The sequence below is a fragment of the Fukomys damarensis genome, unplaced genomic scaffold (assembly GCF_012274545.1).
Source record: "Fukomys damarensis isolate Sample0158 unplaced genomic scaffold, DMR_v1.0_HiC HiC_scaffold_35, whole genome shotgun sequence".
Classification (NCBI taxonomy): Eukaryota; Metazoa; Chordata; class Mammalia; order Rodentia; family Bathyergidae; genus Fukomys; species Fukomys damarensis.
Window position 1 is genome coordinate 38,112,880 of NW_022900947.1, and position 17,216 is coordinate 38,130,095.

General features: G+C 36.2%; 1 protein-coding gene across 5 annotated transcripts in view; it reads right to left on the minus strand.

The window, feature by feature from the left end:
* Fryl (FRY like transcription coactivator) overlaps positions 1-17,216 on the minus strand; it is a 176,745-nt gene that overhangs the window by 82,234 nt on the left and 77,295 nt on the right. For 4 of the 5 annotated variants that reach the window (XM_033758803.1, XM_033758801.1, XM_033758800.1 and 1 more), the window contains exons 12-17: positions 12,027-12,130; positions 11,656-11,764; positions 9,047-9,133; positions 4,864-5,035; positions 4,328-4,460; positions 1,189-1,296 (exon numbers count right to left, since the gene is read on the minus strand). In XM_033758803.1, the coding sequence (XP_033614694.1) occupies positions 1,189-1,296; positions 4,328-4,460; positions 4,864-5,035; positions 9,047-9,133; positions 11,656-11,764; positions 12,027-12,130 (713 nt within the window). Of the gene's footprint in view, positions 1-1,188; positions 1,297-4,327; positions 4,461-4,863; positions 5,036-9,046; positions 9,134-11,655; positions 11,765-12,026; positions 12,131-15,528; positions 15,574-17,216 lie in introns of all 5 variants that reach the window. The other variant, XM_033758802.1, reaches the window with a different exon arrangement.

The window sequence follows — 17,216 nt, forward strand, 5'->3', positions numbered from 1 at the left end:
TTCATAGCAAAAATTAAGAGACAAGATGGAAAGGGAATGGAACTTAATTCAATGATGCACTTTCAAAGTAACCCCTTCTCTCAGTCCTCATGGGAGCCAAATACCACTTTATCTCTGATGTCATTCTTCAACAGGGGAGGCCAATGTGGCACGTGGCTTTGTGAAAACACAAGAAGTTTTCAAGTAGGGAGGAGAAAGAAATCTTGAAGCAACTGGTTCTGTATATTCATTGTGAATTTAACTGGACCTTCAGTGGTAAGTGCCCAGCAACCAGGAAATTCTTTCCTTACAGTTGAGGATCCTAGCTGTATTCTAGTCACTGTCCTTAGGTTTTCTCGTAGGGCAAAATCTGACACACTGTAGCTTAAAGGCTAAACCCAGCCACATGCCCACTCTTTTACATGGGATCTCTGGATGCTTTCCTACTGCAATGGTAGAGATGAGTTATTTGTGATAGACTGTGTGACCTGCAACCCCTAATATATTTCCTAATTGGTCCTTTACAGAAAGACAAAAACAAAGAACAAACTGCTGTCCCCTTAGGATCCATAACAGCATCAACAGAGCAGTTTCTTAACTGACTGCTACCTCATCCTGGGGTTCATTTTAGAAGTTAAATCTAACTGTCAGACATTTACTCATTTTACAGAGCAAAGGTGGATCTAATAGAGGGAAGAGATCTAAAAATGTTAACACTTATGGGCCCTGCCATAGGAGAAAAAAGTGAAAACAAGAACTGATCACCCCCCTAGATTTTCAAAATACGATTATAGGAGTAAACACACCTGAGTTTCATCATTCATGGGCAATGCCACATGTTGAGGGATAACTGTTATATAAATCCAAGGGTCTTACAGATGGAGAGAGAGAGAGAATTTAAAAACAGGATTTATAGGGAAATACAGAAGATCTTGGTAAGCTAAAATGAGAAGGGAAAATGTGTTTAACAAAAATGAAAGACAAGGCTAGGGATTTAGCTCAGTGATACCATGCCTGCCTTGCAAGCATAACAAGGTCCAGAGTTTGATCCCAGGCACTACAAATAACAAAAAAGCAAATTAAGTCAAGTGAAGAATTAAAAATGTCTTTATTACTGCCTTGGTAGTGTTAGTAATAGCAGAATCATACCATTAATTTAAAAGAAAAGTAAAGACATAAAATTACCACAGCAGCCAGGAACTCTCTTACCTTGCTAACAATTCAATGAGGTCAGTTCTGCTCATACCATCAGGAATCAACCTTGGAATGGCAGCAATACAAGTTCTAAACAAATCAATTTTGGGTTTTCTCTCCCCCCTGAAAAATATATCACAAAGGATTTAATAATAAGTATAAAGTATATAAGCTATACAATGAAATCAAATTTGCAAAAAGTTATAGAACATGGGAGCCCACCCCCGAGTTTAATGTATTTAATATTAGAGAATGGGCCGGGGAGTTAGCTCAGTGGCACCATGCCTGCCTCACAAGCACAAGGTCCTGACTTCAATCCCCGACACCAAAAAAAAAAAAAAGTGCTCACAAATCCAGTAGGTAATTATCAGCCATGAGCAGACAAAAGAAAAACTAGCAAGCAAAAAGGATTTTCTTAATTAGAAAACAAGCAAAGTAACTGTATTTGATAATAAATAATTCAAATTATTTATAACAGTTCAAATACTAATAAAACTATTCAAAACATTTAATAACCTCCAAGGAATAATTATTAAATGTTAATTGATACTATAAATAATAGTATTGAGGACCGGGGATTTAGCTCAGTGGTTCTGCAGCCTGCCTTAGCAAGCACAAGGAACCAAATTCGATCCCTGGTACCAAAAAAAAAAAAAAAAGTATTGACATCAAATATCTCAATATTAATTATTATTTGAAGCCTATAAAATTAAACAACATTTTTTCATTTAATCTCCTATACTAATAAGACATAATACATTTACAATTAGACATTCTCATATGTCATTGTTGGCACTGTTTGCCCTTATCCTTGTGATACATGATACAAAAATATGTATTTAAATTTTATGTAATAAAATGTGCGAATTTTTAAAAACCCCAGTCCCTCCTCAACAGAGGCTTAACCAATTTAATTCTACCATATTTTCTTTTCTTTTCCGTGTGTGTGTGTGTGTGTGTGTGTGTGTGTGGTGCTGGGGATGGAACCTGAATCCTTGCACATACTGTACTAAGCAGTGCTCTACCATAAGTTGCATCCCAGCCCTTCACTATATTTTCTTATAGTTATTTGACAATTTCATTTATTTCAATGTCTAACCCCTTACTAAGTTGGATTTTAGTTTTTATTTTAAAACAAGGTTTTTAGTTCATTTATTTTGTTTGTTCTCTGGTTGGCCTAATAAAATAATCCTTACATAAGAAAGAAGTAGAATGTTTTAAATATTTTAGGTATTTGTTATAGTGGCAATGGATATACTATCTCCTTGTTGAGATTTCTAGATTTTTACAGTCCTCCCTTTGCATGGTTCCAAATTGCATGAATTTCAGTTACTACAATTTAGTTCAATAACAACAGTTCCCAATAATACGATTTAAATTTCAGCTACTATACCTGAAGTTTAACTGTAATAGCACAAACTTCACGACTGACCCCCTGTCTGTAAGGCACTATGTAAATAACAGGTGCATGCCCGAAGAGTGACGAGCCACAGCCTGCTTCTCAAGGCTGTTAGTGATGAGTCAGTGTGCACCTGTCCCACACGCCCAGCAAAGTGTGCAGGTGTGGTGCCTGTTTGTCTCAAGGGAGGAAAGCCAGTGACCTTTACCAATATGGATAATCAAAAGAACTGGGCAACAAAGATTAAAGTGTAACAAAGAAAGGAGAATATCATAGTGTAGCAAGTTCTTAAGTTTTTATGTTGGTTCAGGGTCCATTTTAAATGTAGTTTCAATGTTTCTGTCACAGAAGCAGGGCTCCGTCACACAGACACTGTCTACTTCTCCACACTCCCCTCTTCCCAATTCAGGGCTATCTAGCCAGGTCTCTGCATCTCCCTGTAGAATAGATGGGTGTACCCTGCTTGACTGGCCCTACTGACTCCATACCCCAAACGGACTGTGCCGATAGCCAGAGATCATCTCTCGGGCAAGGCGTGATTTCCTGGAACTTTGACTGCTTTACATTCTTGAATTAAAACTTCCTGTAGGAAGGCTGTTTGGATAACATCTGAACCCAATAAAAGCAGTACCCCAGGGGTCCCTTTCTCCTCCCTTTCCCCACACACTCCATGACTTAAGAGCAAGTGCCTTCCAGGCATGTTGTGTAGGACCTGTAATTAATAAATTACATCTTGTGTTTCTCTTAATCAGAAAAATGATGTACTCTGTTAAACTCTAAACAAAAAGTGACATTCAAATTGAGTGTTATTGGAGTTACAGAAGAATAGATAATTAGGCAATGCAGATACTGCTATCATCTGAGATATTACAAGACAGTCAGAGGCCATGTCTCAAAATAACTGCCTCCCTGCCAAATCCCATCAAACAAATAAAACTCTCAGAGATATTAGAATACAGTAATATAAAACAAGTGCATATTAAATAGAAAGATCAAGCCAGTCACAGTGGTATACATCTGTTATTCCAGCATTCAGAGGCTGAGAAGGAAGATTTCAAGCTTGAGGCCAGTCTGGGCTATATGCTGAGTTAGAAGCTGGACTGAATTACCTAGTGAGACTTTGTCTAAAAAAATAAAACTAAAAAGGAGAGATCAAATATCCAGCTTGGTGTTCTAAAAATCTATAATGCAAATGTTAATAACAAAAAATCCTGCATATAGAGAATATGTAGATGGTGTCTAACAAATAAAAAAAGTTACTGTCCTAAAATATATCTCTCAGAGGAGGAAATCCCTAACAAAAAAGGGGGAAAAATGCTAGAATGACAAACAATTGTTGGTTTGGGTGGGATTAAGGTACTATTTCTAAAAACAAAAATCCCACCAGTACAAAAACTATGAGAGCTCAGATTTTCAGGGTTTGTTTACCAGGACTCTAGAAGTAGAAGCATCGGTGGTACTTAATGAACCAGTCACACCGCACGCAGCAGCGGCCACTGGAACTTATTTAACAGAGCATAAATGTAAGCCCTCATCATAAGGACAAATTAGACAGAGGTCCAAGGTGATTTTCGTCATCTACACTACTTTAACATCAAAGAATAAAACAGACACATTGCTGAAATTACGGTATTAAAAACTGCAGGAAATGGCAGGATGGGTGAACTCCAGAGAAAACAGGTAAGCAGGAATCAAACATCTGCACTATTTTATGAAAACTGAAACAGCAACGAAGGGAAATCATTTACTACATACGTAATCATATCTTCAGGCTCCTTATTAGACATCTGCACACTAGTCATACACATTGGTCTTCCAACTTCTTTGTCCAAGTGTCGGAGAATGCTATCTAATGCTTTTCTTACTTGAGGATAGTAAACTGACATTCCTAGGAGAGAGAAGCTCACAATTATAAAATATCACAAATTAGATGAAGAATACGTAGCCTACCATCTTTAAACAGTACAAGCTTATTGCTGTTACAAAGGAAGGAGTTTCAATTGCGACATATTCTCCCTGAAGATCAGCTTCAGTATACAGAAATAGGTAGAAAAATTGCGTTATTTTGTAGAAAAGTCAAATTAATTTGAAAGGACAAAATGCAATGAACAGATAGGAGAGTCTTCCCAAAAAGATTTACAAATATTGCCAAAAATATTCATTTGGTATCATTCTATGTACTAGAATAACCATTACCTGGCCAATACATGTTTTAGATTTGATCACAGACTTTCACAAAAGAATATTCAACCGTATTATAAAGCCATGTATTTATCCCAGTTAACACTAACCTATGACTTTTGCTTCTTCATCTGTCAAGGTTTTATTGAGAAAAATCTTCTTTACACGAAGAGTATTTCCTGAGGGAAGAATCACTCCAGTTGTTGGCATGGGTGGTTCACCATCTTTCTGCTGCAAGCTGTCTGCTATTACAAGGAAGACTCTGAGGCCTATATTCATTCTCTTCAGAGAAAAATTACAAAAGGGAGAAATTAATGCCATATATTATCTTTCTGTCATGTCAGAAATATCTCATTAAATAATGTGGGGAGAGGAGAGCAAAGAAGTTAGAAGGAAAACTAACCTTCCTGTTAAACATTTTAAACCAGGCAATCGAGTTTGCACTGATACCAAATTTCCATATACCACCATTCACTTCTGGGGCCAAGTGGCTCTCCTATTCTCTAATGCTTTTTTCAAATGTCTTCCATCTTTCTTCAACTTACCTTGCCTCCTTTCGCCCATCCCCTCACCTCTCTAAAGCAGAAAGCTTTCCCCATTTCACAGAAGGAAGAAAAATTACTCTTCCTCAAGCTTTCCCTACAAATTACACCAATCTACTTATAACTGCACTTCCTCCTCTCCTTTGCTGGTTAGAATTGGGATGGGAGTGTTAGGTTTCCTATTTGTTATCCCATCTGCTCTTGCATTTTCTGGAATATTACACCACCACTAATCCCTTCTCTTTCTTGCATCTCTAACATTTCCAGTGCAACTGAAAGTATCCTACTGCCTTTAACTATACTCAATTATTGTAATGGCATAAACACTGCCCATGATACTTCTCCGAGGTAGCTTTCACTCATCAGTGACCAGATTTCTCATGACAATGGCATTTTGCTGGCATCCCACTGGTGTTTTCTGCAACATGGCCCTGTCAAACTCTCTTTCTCTCCTGAAACACCCCTCCCTGGCTACTTCTGTACCACCGCTAGCCCATGTCATCTCTTGTTGTATTTCAGGCTCTTCCTAGCCTACTATATCCTACTGTTATGCATTTTCTCCCCAACAAACTGTCTGTAGTATTTACATGGCTTCCATTACCATCCATCCCAAACCACCAACCAATTTTATGCCTTGGCTCTCCTCTGAACCCACACTCTCAGATCTGTCTGTCTCCTTGAAGAGGCTCAAGGCCAAAAGCATGCCTTGGGTAAACACTTTCAAACCAGATGTGAGATCTTGTCTCCAGACCTGACTGTTTCTCAGTGAAGCATTTACCATCTACCAGCAATCCTGCTATTGCAGCGCATACCGCCATTACTGTGACTGCCCCAGTGGCCCCACAGCAGCGTACATGCAACCCAATGGGCATGTGAGGCACTTCACTGGAGTCAAGCAAGAAAATAAAGCTTGTGTTCACATATATTCGTTGTCTTAAGAATTTAGGTTTTAGTCATCTTCATATAAAACAGGGTTAACCCTACTTTGGTTTAAATATCAGGTGGTAATGTGTCTCAGATTCTTCTCAGATCAAAGAGAGTAAGTAATAAAGTAAGCCTACATGGATAACAGCCACCATCTAAAATACCCAGTAGATTTTTCTTCTCCTAGTAATGAAAATTTCAGCAAAGAAAAGAACAATTAATTTCAGAAGTAAACTTCAATGGACAGGGTATTTTTAAAAAATAAATGTTCATAACTCTGGTCACATAGAAAATATCACAAAGAATCAACAACTGATATCTCATTAAAAAGCTTTTGCACTGCAAAAGAAACCACCTACAGAGTGAAGAGACAACCCACAGAGTGGGAAAAAATTTTTGCCAGCTTTCCTCAAAGGACTAATATCAAGAATATATAAAGGCTGGGCGTGGTGGTGCATGCCTATAATCCCAGCACTCTGAAGGCAGAGGCAGGAAGATCACTGTGAGTTCGAGACCAGCCTGGGCTACATAGTGAGTTCAGGTCATTGTCAACTACATAGCGAGACCATGTCTCAACGCCTCCCCCTCAAAAAAAGAATATATAAAGAACTCAAAAATATCAGATCCCTCAAATATGAAGACCCAATCCAAAAATGGGCATCGGAAATGGATACACTTCTCAGATGAAGAATACAAAAGGCAAATATATGAAATATTGTTCAATATGATAACCGGTCATATGAGAGATGAAAACTAAAACAAAGCTGAGATTCCATCTCACTCCAGAAAGAATGGCTATTATAAAAAAAATGGCTATTATCAAGAAACCGGTCAATAACAAACTCTGGAAGGGCTGTAGGGAAAAAGGAACCCTGTTCCACTATTAGTAGGAGCGTAGACTGGTGCAACCACTGTCAAAATCAGTGTGGAGATTCCTCAAAAAACCACAACTAGAGGTTCCATCTCACCCAGTTACTTTCCTTCTTGGAATCTTCCCCCCAAAATTAAAAGCATCACACCACGGCAATGTATGCACACACACCCATGTTTACAGCAACACAATTAGTAATAGTTAAATTTGGGAAACAGTCCAAATGCCTATCAATAAATGAATGAATACAGAAGATGTAGGGATTTTCTACAATGGAGTACTACTCTGCCATAAAGAAGGATAAACTTGAGACATTACTAGGTAAATGGCAGTACCATATTCTTAATTAAAATAAACTGGACAAAACATGTTTAAATATCACATTGTTTCTCTGGTGTGAGAAACCAAAAGTAAAAATAAGAACCAAAATATAAAATAGATATTATGAAACAGGAAGAAAGTATTCAAATGGGAAGGGGAACTAGGGAGGGTGAGGAGGAAAGGAAGGGACAAGAAAAAGAAAGAGAATAGGAGGAAAAAAAGGAAACAAAGCTTTTATAAATAATAACAGGAAGAGTATTTGAAGGGAGGGGAAGGAAATGGGAATAAAAAGAATTAAGAAATATCATGTACAGGTACAAATTCCCTAGGATGAATGTTATCATTATATATATCTAAAATGCTCCACTAAAATCTATTTTTAAAAAATGGGTAAAGAATCTGGACAAACATTTCTTCGTATCAAAAACATGAATGCTTGAACAAGACCTGAGACAAAGCTCATGGTACAGCATTTGTCCATCGTGTGTGAAACTCTGGGTTCAATCACCTGTATTGTTAAAAAAGGAAACGATGTTCAAGAAATATCTTCTGTTCTCCAACTCTTGTTGCCAAAAACTATGTTAAGAATGTTATCGATTAAAACACTCATGTCTACCCACTTTTAAAAGTCTGGAACATAGGGCTGGGGATTTAGCTCAGTGCCACTGTGCCTGCCTCACAAATGAAAGAACCTGAGTTTGCTCCCCAGTACCAAAAAAAAAAAAAAAAAAAAAAAAAAAAACCTGAAAATATTACCTTAACAATCCTGTAAATGAAAAGTGTCAACAACTTTCCAACTCATTTGTTAAACATATAAACATATATCTTAGGATTCAATTACAAGATGGGCTAGCATAGTAATTTAAAATAATAAGAATAAAAGAAAATACTTAATTTTGCCTTTTTATAGTCTCAAATGTCATTAGAGTCTAATTAGGTTGTAAAATATTTTGAAACGTTCTAAAAATGTATTGTCTCAAGTTTGAAGTAGAAGTGGGAAATAAACTTTTATTTTGGGGTGTTTTCTTTTCTTCTTCTTCTTTTTTTTTTTTTTTTTTTTTTTTTTTTTTTTTTTTTTTTTTTTTTTTTTTGTTTTATTTTGTTTCTTGGTTGGTTGGTACCAAGGACCAAACTCGGGACCTTGCACTTGAGAGGCAAGCAGTAGAACAGTCACTGAGCTAATTCCTCAGTCCCTTTCTTTCTATTTAAATTGTTAACTCCATGGGGGTGAAAGGATTTTTGTCCTTTAATACCTAGAATATTACCTGGTACATTTTAGGTGCTCAATAAATGCTGAATAAATAATATTTATTAAAGACACCTTGAACAAAAATTGTGTGAAGTAAAACAACTCATGTCACAACCTCTAAAAGTCACCTGAGCAGGCTAACCTGGAAATTTTCCTCCCAATGTTATTTTCTGTTATGTTTATTACCAACATTAAACCATTGAGCCAGCAGTCAGAAATATTACATAAGTTGTCCAGGATAACAGTCATCATTAGACGTATAGCTTAGTTTTGAACCTAAACATTCTGACTCCAGAAACTTTGTTGAAAGAAAATAAATACTACAAGATAGTATACTGCGCTATATATATAGGTATATATATAATACACATATATATTATTTTTACCTCTGGATTAATTGTGAAAGTTTTAGTAGATTTTCCAACACTGAGAAGATCAAATATTATTTCTTTCATTGCAAAATCCAAACGTTCCTAGAGAAAAAACATACAAACAAATCCAGTTAGTAAGTCCTTATAACTTGCCGCTACAGATAAGGTTTCAAAAAATTACACACACAACAGCAACAATGAAAGTTTATGCCCTTAAAAAGTCCATAAATCCAGCAGGGTGTGGTGGCACATGCCTGTAATCCCATCAATGAGGGAGGCTGAGGTAGAAGAAAGATTGCAGGTTTGACTCTTGCAGGGGCAACTTAGTGAGATCCTTGCTCAAAATAGAAAAATATAAAAAAGCCTGGGGACATAGTTCAGTGATAAAACACCACAACACCACCAGACAAACCAAAAGATACATAAATCTAGCTGAACAAAAGAAAAAGGTTAAAACATTATAAATACATTATTTAATATCAAATGATTTAATACTCAAACCAGTAAGATACCAAAATCATTTTGAAAATTTCAGTGAAAGAATTCTCAGAACGATGAAGAAAGGAAGTTCTAAGGCAACAAGGACAGAGAACAGAGAGGGACAGAAAGTATAGGGCTCTAGGAAGAACTCCAAGGGGAAAAAGATAATGAGATTAACTGTTGCCTCAGAGGCATTTCACAGATCCGGTGGGCTGTTAGAAGTAATTAATCTGAGGGAGTGGGTGCAATTCCAGAAAAAACGGAAAGGTATTAGATATGTTCCAGTAAATAGAAATGCATTTGTATTGTTAAGATGTATTTTTTTCTTCACTATCAAGAATGATTTCATCATGGATTATCTAAATAATCACAGTTTCTGTTCAAAGAGAAGACAGTCATTATTCTGGAATCCATATCTTTTAACCGAGGGGGTCATCCTCCCTCTCTCTCCAGGGCTAATGTCCCATGAAGGAATGTAACCCAAACCTGGGACTGGCTCACTCAACACTCATTAATCCCATTCTGACAAAGCTTTCTTTAGGGCAGAGGCTACAAAAAATAAATGGTATTTCCCAATAACAATTGGCTTCAGAATGCAATTTAAACCCTACAAAGTGGGCTACTCATGAGTCTTTGGGAACTGGGCTTGTGAGAAGAAGGAAGAGGAGGAAGGGAGGGAGGGAGGGAAAAAGGAAGGGAGAGAGGGAAGGAAAAAGAGAGGGAGGGAGGGAGGGAGGAAGGAAGGAAGGAAGCCTTTTACTGGGAGGATACAGCAGAGGCAGCACGACCCTCAAGTATACTCATACATAGTGACTGCTGTCTGACAGCCTCCATATTTCAGCAGAGCAGCAGCCGTCTGGACAGCAGTCTGCAGTTTTCTCCGAGTCATTCAGACTGAAATGTGTTTCTTTAGTCCTACTAGAGATTCTGAGAGCTCTATGTATGTCTTTTTTAAAAGATTCCACTGGGTTTAAATAGCTACAGTAGATTTTATTATCTATACCTAATAATTAATATAGATTATGAAAAGACTCTTCTAAAAATCTTAAGATACTCAGGGGTAATTAGTAAATGGACTAACAGTGCGATTACAGCTAATCTTATGACCCTTTCAAATTCTTCCACTCTGGTGTCTCCTTTCCTTCTCCAAGTAGAAGGTTCAATAAAAAATATGGTGACTGCTTTAAAAACAATTTTAAATTACAGTAAAGGGCCTATTTTCATCCCCCCAAATACTCCCTGTCACTTGGAACACACCCATCCCATTGTTCTTTCTGAAGCAAGTCTGGAAGTCCTCTTTTGTGAATATCTTTCTTCAGCTGCACTGTCATGGCTGCCTCAGTGCACTGAAACAATTTAAAACATTTGCCTTTCCTGGTCATTTTGACATGAGGGAAGAGCCACAAGAAACACAGCATCAGATCCAGCGAGTAAGATGGATGAGGACACTGTAATGTTTTGTTTTGTTTTTGTTTTTGGTACCGGGGATTGAACTAGAGACCTTGCACTTGTGAGACAGGCAGCGGAACCACTGAGCTAAATCCCTGGCCCTGTAATGTTTTTATTTAACAGAAATTGCCATAAACATTTAAAATATAGTCAGGATATCAAGGCAGCCACAAGAACCAAAGAAGACTTCCAGAACTGCTTCAGGAAGTGGCAAGAGTGATAAATGTGTTCAAAACACGGGAGAATATGGGGGGTGGTGGTAATATGTCTTTTACTGTAATAAATTTATTTTAAATTTTAAAAAATCACTGTGCCGGGCGTGGTGGTGCACGCCTGTAATCCCAGCACTCAGGAGGCTGAGGCAGGAGGATCTCTGAGTTCGAGACCAGCCTGGACTATGTAGTGAGTTCCAGGTCAGTCTCAACTACATAGTGAGACCCTGTCTCAAAAAACAAAACAAACAAACAAAAAAAATCACTGTTTTTATGAAACACTTATTGTAAATTAATCATTTAAACTTATTGTCACCAAAAAAATGTATCATTCAGTTTTTACTTTTTAAGTGTGCATCATTCTTCGCTATTCAATATTAACCAGTATTTGTTAGCATGTGTAAAAAATTTACAAAGTCCCACTTACTAGCACAGGCTACTCATAAGGTTTCTGTGAGACATATTATGAGGTGAAGCACTCACCTGAGCAATGAACTGAATAATCTTCACAAATATATTGAGGGGTGTGTCACGAGGAACCACACTTCGTGAGCCTTTTGGAAAAAGTGCTGACACAATGCTCATAAGACGACTACAGGAAGAAAAGAATTTGGCATGAGACCATGACATTAATAGTGTATTAGCAAAAAAAAACCTTCCTCTTCTTTATATCAAGAGAATTCATATTCTCCACCAAGATATTTAAGTAAAATTCTAAGTACAAAAATCTTTAACAAGATTTCATTTCATTAATTTTGAAGCTAAAGACTGAACTCAGAGCATTGCTCAAGCTCCACCATGAGCCACACCCTTAGTCCCAAGATTTGAAGTAGACTTTAAGACAAGGCACTCACCTTTGAGTTACAGTGTTGCTTTCACATTTTATTCTAATTACATAAACCCACAACAATCTATACAAAGATTCCAGTGCAACTCGAGACATTTTAGGATCTTTATTCTGTTTTAAAACAAAAGAGAATAAGAATAAAAATACTAAAATATTTGTACTCACTTAAGATCAAATACATTCTCTGTCAACAGCCAAAAGCCCCCAATTGCTTTTTTAGTATTTGGTTTAAAACAGGTTTAAATACACAGTTACTCTGTATGTGGCATGTACAGATAGCTGAAAAGTAACCATGAACAAGGCAGTTCTGAGTTCTTTCTTATACCGTCAAAAAAAAATTAATAAAATGCAAGAATTCTATTAAAATTTCTAACAGCTCCAAAATTACACATACATCAAATCGCTTGATAAATGGTTCACACTAAAATACTGACATAATGACAGAAGAAAGATTACTCATCTCTACAGTAATTCATCTGCTGCCCATCTGTGGTTAAAGTTTAGAACACCAAATGGTATTACAGTCACTCATATTTATGAAATAATGCAGAATATTTTGAGTGTATATTCTTACAAGAGAGTATGTGAGCCAGAGAATTACAATTATGACTCTGAAATTAGGACGATCTGGGTTCAGATCCATGCCCCACACCCTGGGGGGGTATTAGATCACTATGCCACAGCTTCTCAAATCTAAAGTGGGGCAATGATGACACCTACCTCACAGAGCATGAAAATTAATATTTATAAAGCACTTGGAATAGTACCTGGCATGATGAATGTCTACTCTTAAAGATTATACTTCTTTTGTTTAGAATAAAAACACTTATTTAAGTTAAGAGTTAGATAATTATTCCATTTCAATCATAATTTGATCAGCAAAGTTTCTCTTATTCTAGCTACTGTAAAAACGAACATTTCTGGGCCAGGGATTTACCTCAGTGGTTCTACGCCTGCCTTGCAAGTGCAAGGTCCTGAGTTGGATCCCTAGTACAGATAATGATGATGATGATGATGATGATGATGATGATGATGATGATGATGATGATGATAATGATGACAAAGTGACATTTTAAAACTGGGCATATCGGTGAACACCTATACTCTCACACTCCGGGGTCTAGGTCAGGAGAATTTCAAGTTCAAAGCTGGCAAAACAGAGAGTTCAAGGCCAGCCTGAGCTATTATAGTCAGACCTTGTCTCAAAACAACTCACTTTCTCAAATAGCCACATTCATGTAATGAAATTTAATAGTGAATTTAAAAATTGTAGCTAATAATTTTCATCAAGAAAAAACAAAACACTTAGGGCCAGGGATTTAGCTCAGCGGTTCTGCCGCCTGCCTTGCAAGTGTGTAAGGACCCGAGTTCGATGGTGCCGGTACCAAAAAAAAAACCACTTAAAAAAAGGGAAAAACTCTTTATACATCTGTTGACTGATGGTAGGAAGTTTTTCTTTGGATATAAGGTCTTTCTATTGTAGTTCAGGCTGTCCTGGAACTTACTACGTAGCCCACGCTGACCTCAAATTCGTGGCAATTCTCTGGCCTCGAGAGCCTCCCAAAAAGTGTTGAGATTATAGGTGTGCTCCACCACACACAGCAAGTGTAGGAAGTATTGAATGCTATAAATTTATATTTTTAAAAATTTAAGCCAGGCATACTGGCACACACTTGTAATCCCAGCACTTGGGAGGCTGATGCAGGAGGATTGCCATGAGTTCAAGTCCAGATTGCACTACATACATAGCAAGACTCTGTCTCAAAAAGAGTTTTTTTTTTTTTGGTTTGGTGGATTTCTCATTGTCAAACAATTACTTTATATATGGTAACTATCAGTTTTTCAAAGTAATATTTAACTTGCTTTAGCCATTCAACTTTTTCTTTAGATTAATACACCTAATACATGATTTGTTGCTAATATAACATATAATGTATGCTATCAATAAAACATGCAAGCTTTTTTTAGTAATGTCTTTCTATTAAGTTGTAGATACTAAATATGATAATTTTAAGTCAGCAAGAAATTAGGAGAGCAAGAGGAGAGAACAACCAGGACAGACTTTTACAGCAGTGAAGCTACTCTACTGCACACTATAATGGGGGATGCGTGTCTTTCATTGGCTAAAATCCATAAAATGCACAATACCGAGAGAGAACATTAATGCAAACTATGAACTCTGGATGACATGACACATCAAGGTCGGTTCACAGTTAAAACAAATGCACTGCTCTGGTGGGGGGGTGGGTATTAGGAAAGGCAGCGCATGCGGAGGGTGGCAGAGGAAAATTTGGGAAATCCCTACACCTTTCTCTCAATCTTACTGTGCACATAAAATTGCTCCCCAAAACAAAATCTGTTTTTAAAAAGTTACTTTTAATATACACCTTTTACTATTCACATACACATCAAATAAAACACTTTATTTTCAAAATACTAACAAAAACTGTATGTTAAAAATGTTTAAGTCCTATTCCACAAATAAAAATACTATTTTCTTATTAATGATTAAATGTAAAATTATTTGGATTTTCTTAAGTGATGAGGTATCTGGCATAAATACTTTATTTTCAAATTTTCCAAGATGGACTGGCTATGTTTACAAAGGTAGCATTGACACAATGCAAAACAGCAAGACGAAAAGTGATAAAAATCAAATTTTTCAGCAGCTACAATGCTGTTATAGCTGAGTAAAAAAAAGTCGGAATTGATCTGGGCCTTTAAAATAGATATAATTCCCCAGTTATAATTTTCTTCTAAATTATCAGATTATTATATAGGTTGAAAAATGAATAACATTAACATAATACAAAGTATGATATCACTAAAGTATGACCTTTCTTAATTTGGTATCAAGAATTGAACTCACGACCTTGTACTTGTGAGGCAGGTGTGGGGCCACTGAGTCAAATGCCCAGCGAGATCAAACATGATCTTTGTGGCAATCATTTCAGTGTATTTGTTCCCTCTTGTCCTATTATGAGCTTAAAAATTAATTTGTTAAAAACCAAAGCCAATATGATAAAAAGATTTTAAAAAATTCATTCATCAAAATCATATTCAAGGGCTGGGGATGTAGTTCAGTGGTAGCATGTGCAAGACCCTAGGATCAATCCCCAGCACCAAATAAAATAAAATGGACAAACCAAAATATCATATTCAAAATCTAAAGTACTGTCTGCTTAATTTCATAAGAAAAATCAGAAAAACATTTTCATCTGTAACAGTTAGATAATGCATATTAAACACAATACTTTAAAATTTTAAATTTTGGTGAAGAATCGGCATTCAGAATCACTTCTTTTCCTTAAATCCATCTTCTTAGGGCCACATTAATAGTATGCCTTATGAAGAAAGCTCCTGCGATGGCTTACACTTCTCTTATAGTACTGGAAACAGGTTTAAGTAAGTACATCAGGCATGCAATGCAACAATAGGGAAGGAAAAAACAAATGCCACACGTAAGGAAATAAAGCAGTATTTTACTTTGTAATGCCAACACAACTCACCTGGAGTGTTTCTATTTGTTTTCTGATACTGTTGTTAGATGGCATCTAAATAAAGCAATGTGAGACAGCAAACATAAACATGAGATGCAGCACATGCATGTTAGATGAAAATAAGCACAAAATAAGACAGCTCTTCACCAAGGTCTCTATTTAGAAGAAATTTTAAATTTCCAAGAGAGTGGCCAGAAGTGGTAAAGAAAAAAAAAATATCACTACTTGGGCATCATAGGATATACCTACAATACTCAAACCAAAAGAAAACAATTAAATTTTTTTGTTTGTTTGTTTGGTTTTCTTTTTGAGACAGAGTCTCACTATGTAGTTGAGACTGACCTAGAACTCACTATGAGGCCCAGGCTGGTCTCAAACTCACAGCAATCCTCCTGCCTCAGCCTCCCGAGTGCTGGGATTACAGGCGTGCACCACCATGCCCGGCTCTACAATCAAATTTTTAATTCTGTAATTTTTTCCTCTTAAAGCACTGCATATGAGTTAAACAACTTTAAATATTTAAAAGAAAATAAGCATAGGCTGTAGTGGTAAAAAAAGATTCCAAATTATTTTTATATAACTATTCTTATATTCCTCTTTTTAAATTTTTTCAGAAGCATTAAAATCACTTTTCATATAAACTCATAAACTGATATGAAGATATAGAAATAGGAAACTAACAAATTTTGTTTGGGACAAAATTAAAAACTTTAACTTCAGTGGAAATAAAATAACACTCACATATTTATGGGCATACAGGAATAAAGCCAATTTTTCATATCATTAATATGAAAATAGGTGTAGTATTTTTTCAAAAAAGCCCAATATCTGAAAGTACCTTGAAAACTCATCATAATTTATTCTTCTGACTCTAGAGAATAATGTCTTTTTTTGTTTGTTTGTTTGTTCAAAGATCAAACTTGGGACCTTGAGCTTGGTGACGCATGTGGCAGCACTACTGAGCTACATCCCTGGCCCAAGAATAGCGTCTTTCTCATATACCAGAAATATATTCTAAATATTTTTCTTAAAATATTTAGATCTGCAATATTCTTTATGATATATTCAAAAGTAATATGGTGGACCAGAAAGAGCAAGAGTTACATAACTGGATCAATCTAGATGCAAAGCTATCACAACATGGGTCAATTATTATCTTCTTTCAGCCTCAGGTACAGTGCAAATTAAATGAGAATGAATCCAATGTTCAGTAAATATTAATCAAAATCAGTCCTGAGAAGGGTCTGGTCTCGTAAGTTAAAAATTCAGGTTTTTTTTTTTTTAAATCAAGAGATTACTTGAATCAACTAAAGTTATTAGTTACTTTTAATCAATTCAGTAAGGCCTTTATCTTGGATCAATTTTTCCAATGTATAAAAGAAATAAATTCTGTTATACCAGGTAATTAGCATATTTTTTCCTTAAATGCTAAAAGCTCTTCACCTCAACTATACATGGCAGCCACATTATCTAAGACTTAGTAGGAGCCAAGTCATAAAATTTCTGCTGAATAGAGCCTTAATGTAAGTTAAGGGTTAATGGCCAAGACAATTATATTCCAAATATTCATGCTAAGTGGCTCTTATCTCCTTTTGTCTGGCAGATTGATACAGCCATTAATGAAAACGGACAATATGCCAGATATATTTAACAGGAGATAAGGTTCAAAGAAAACAGCATTTTAAATGAAAGCCTTA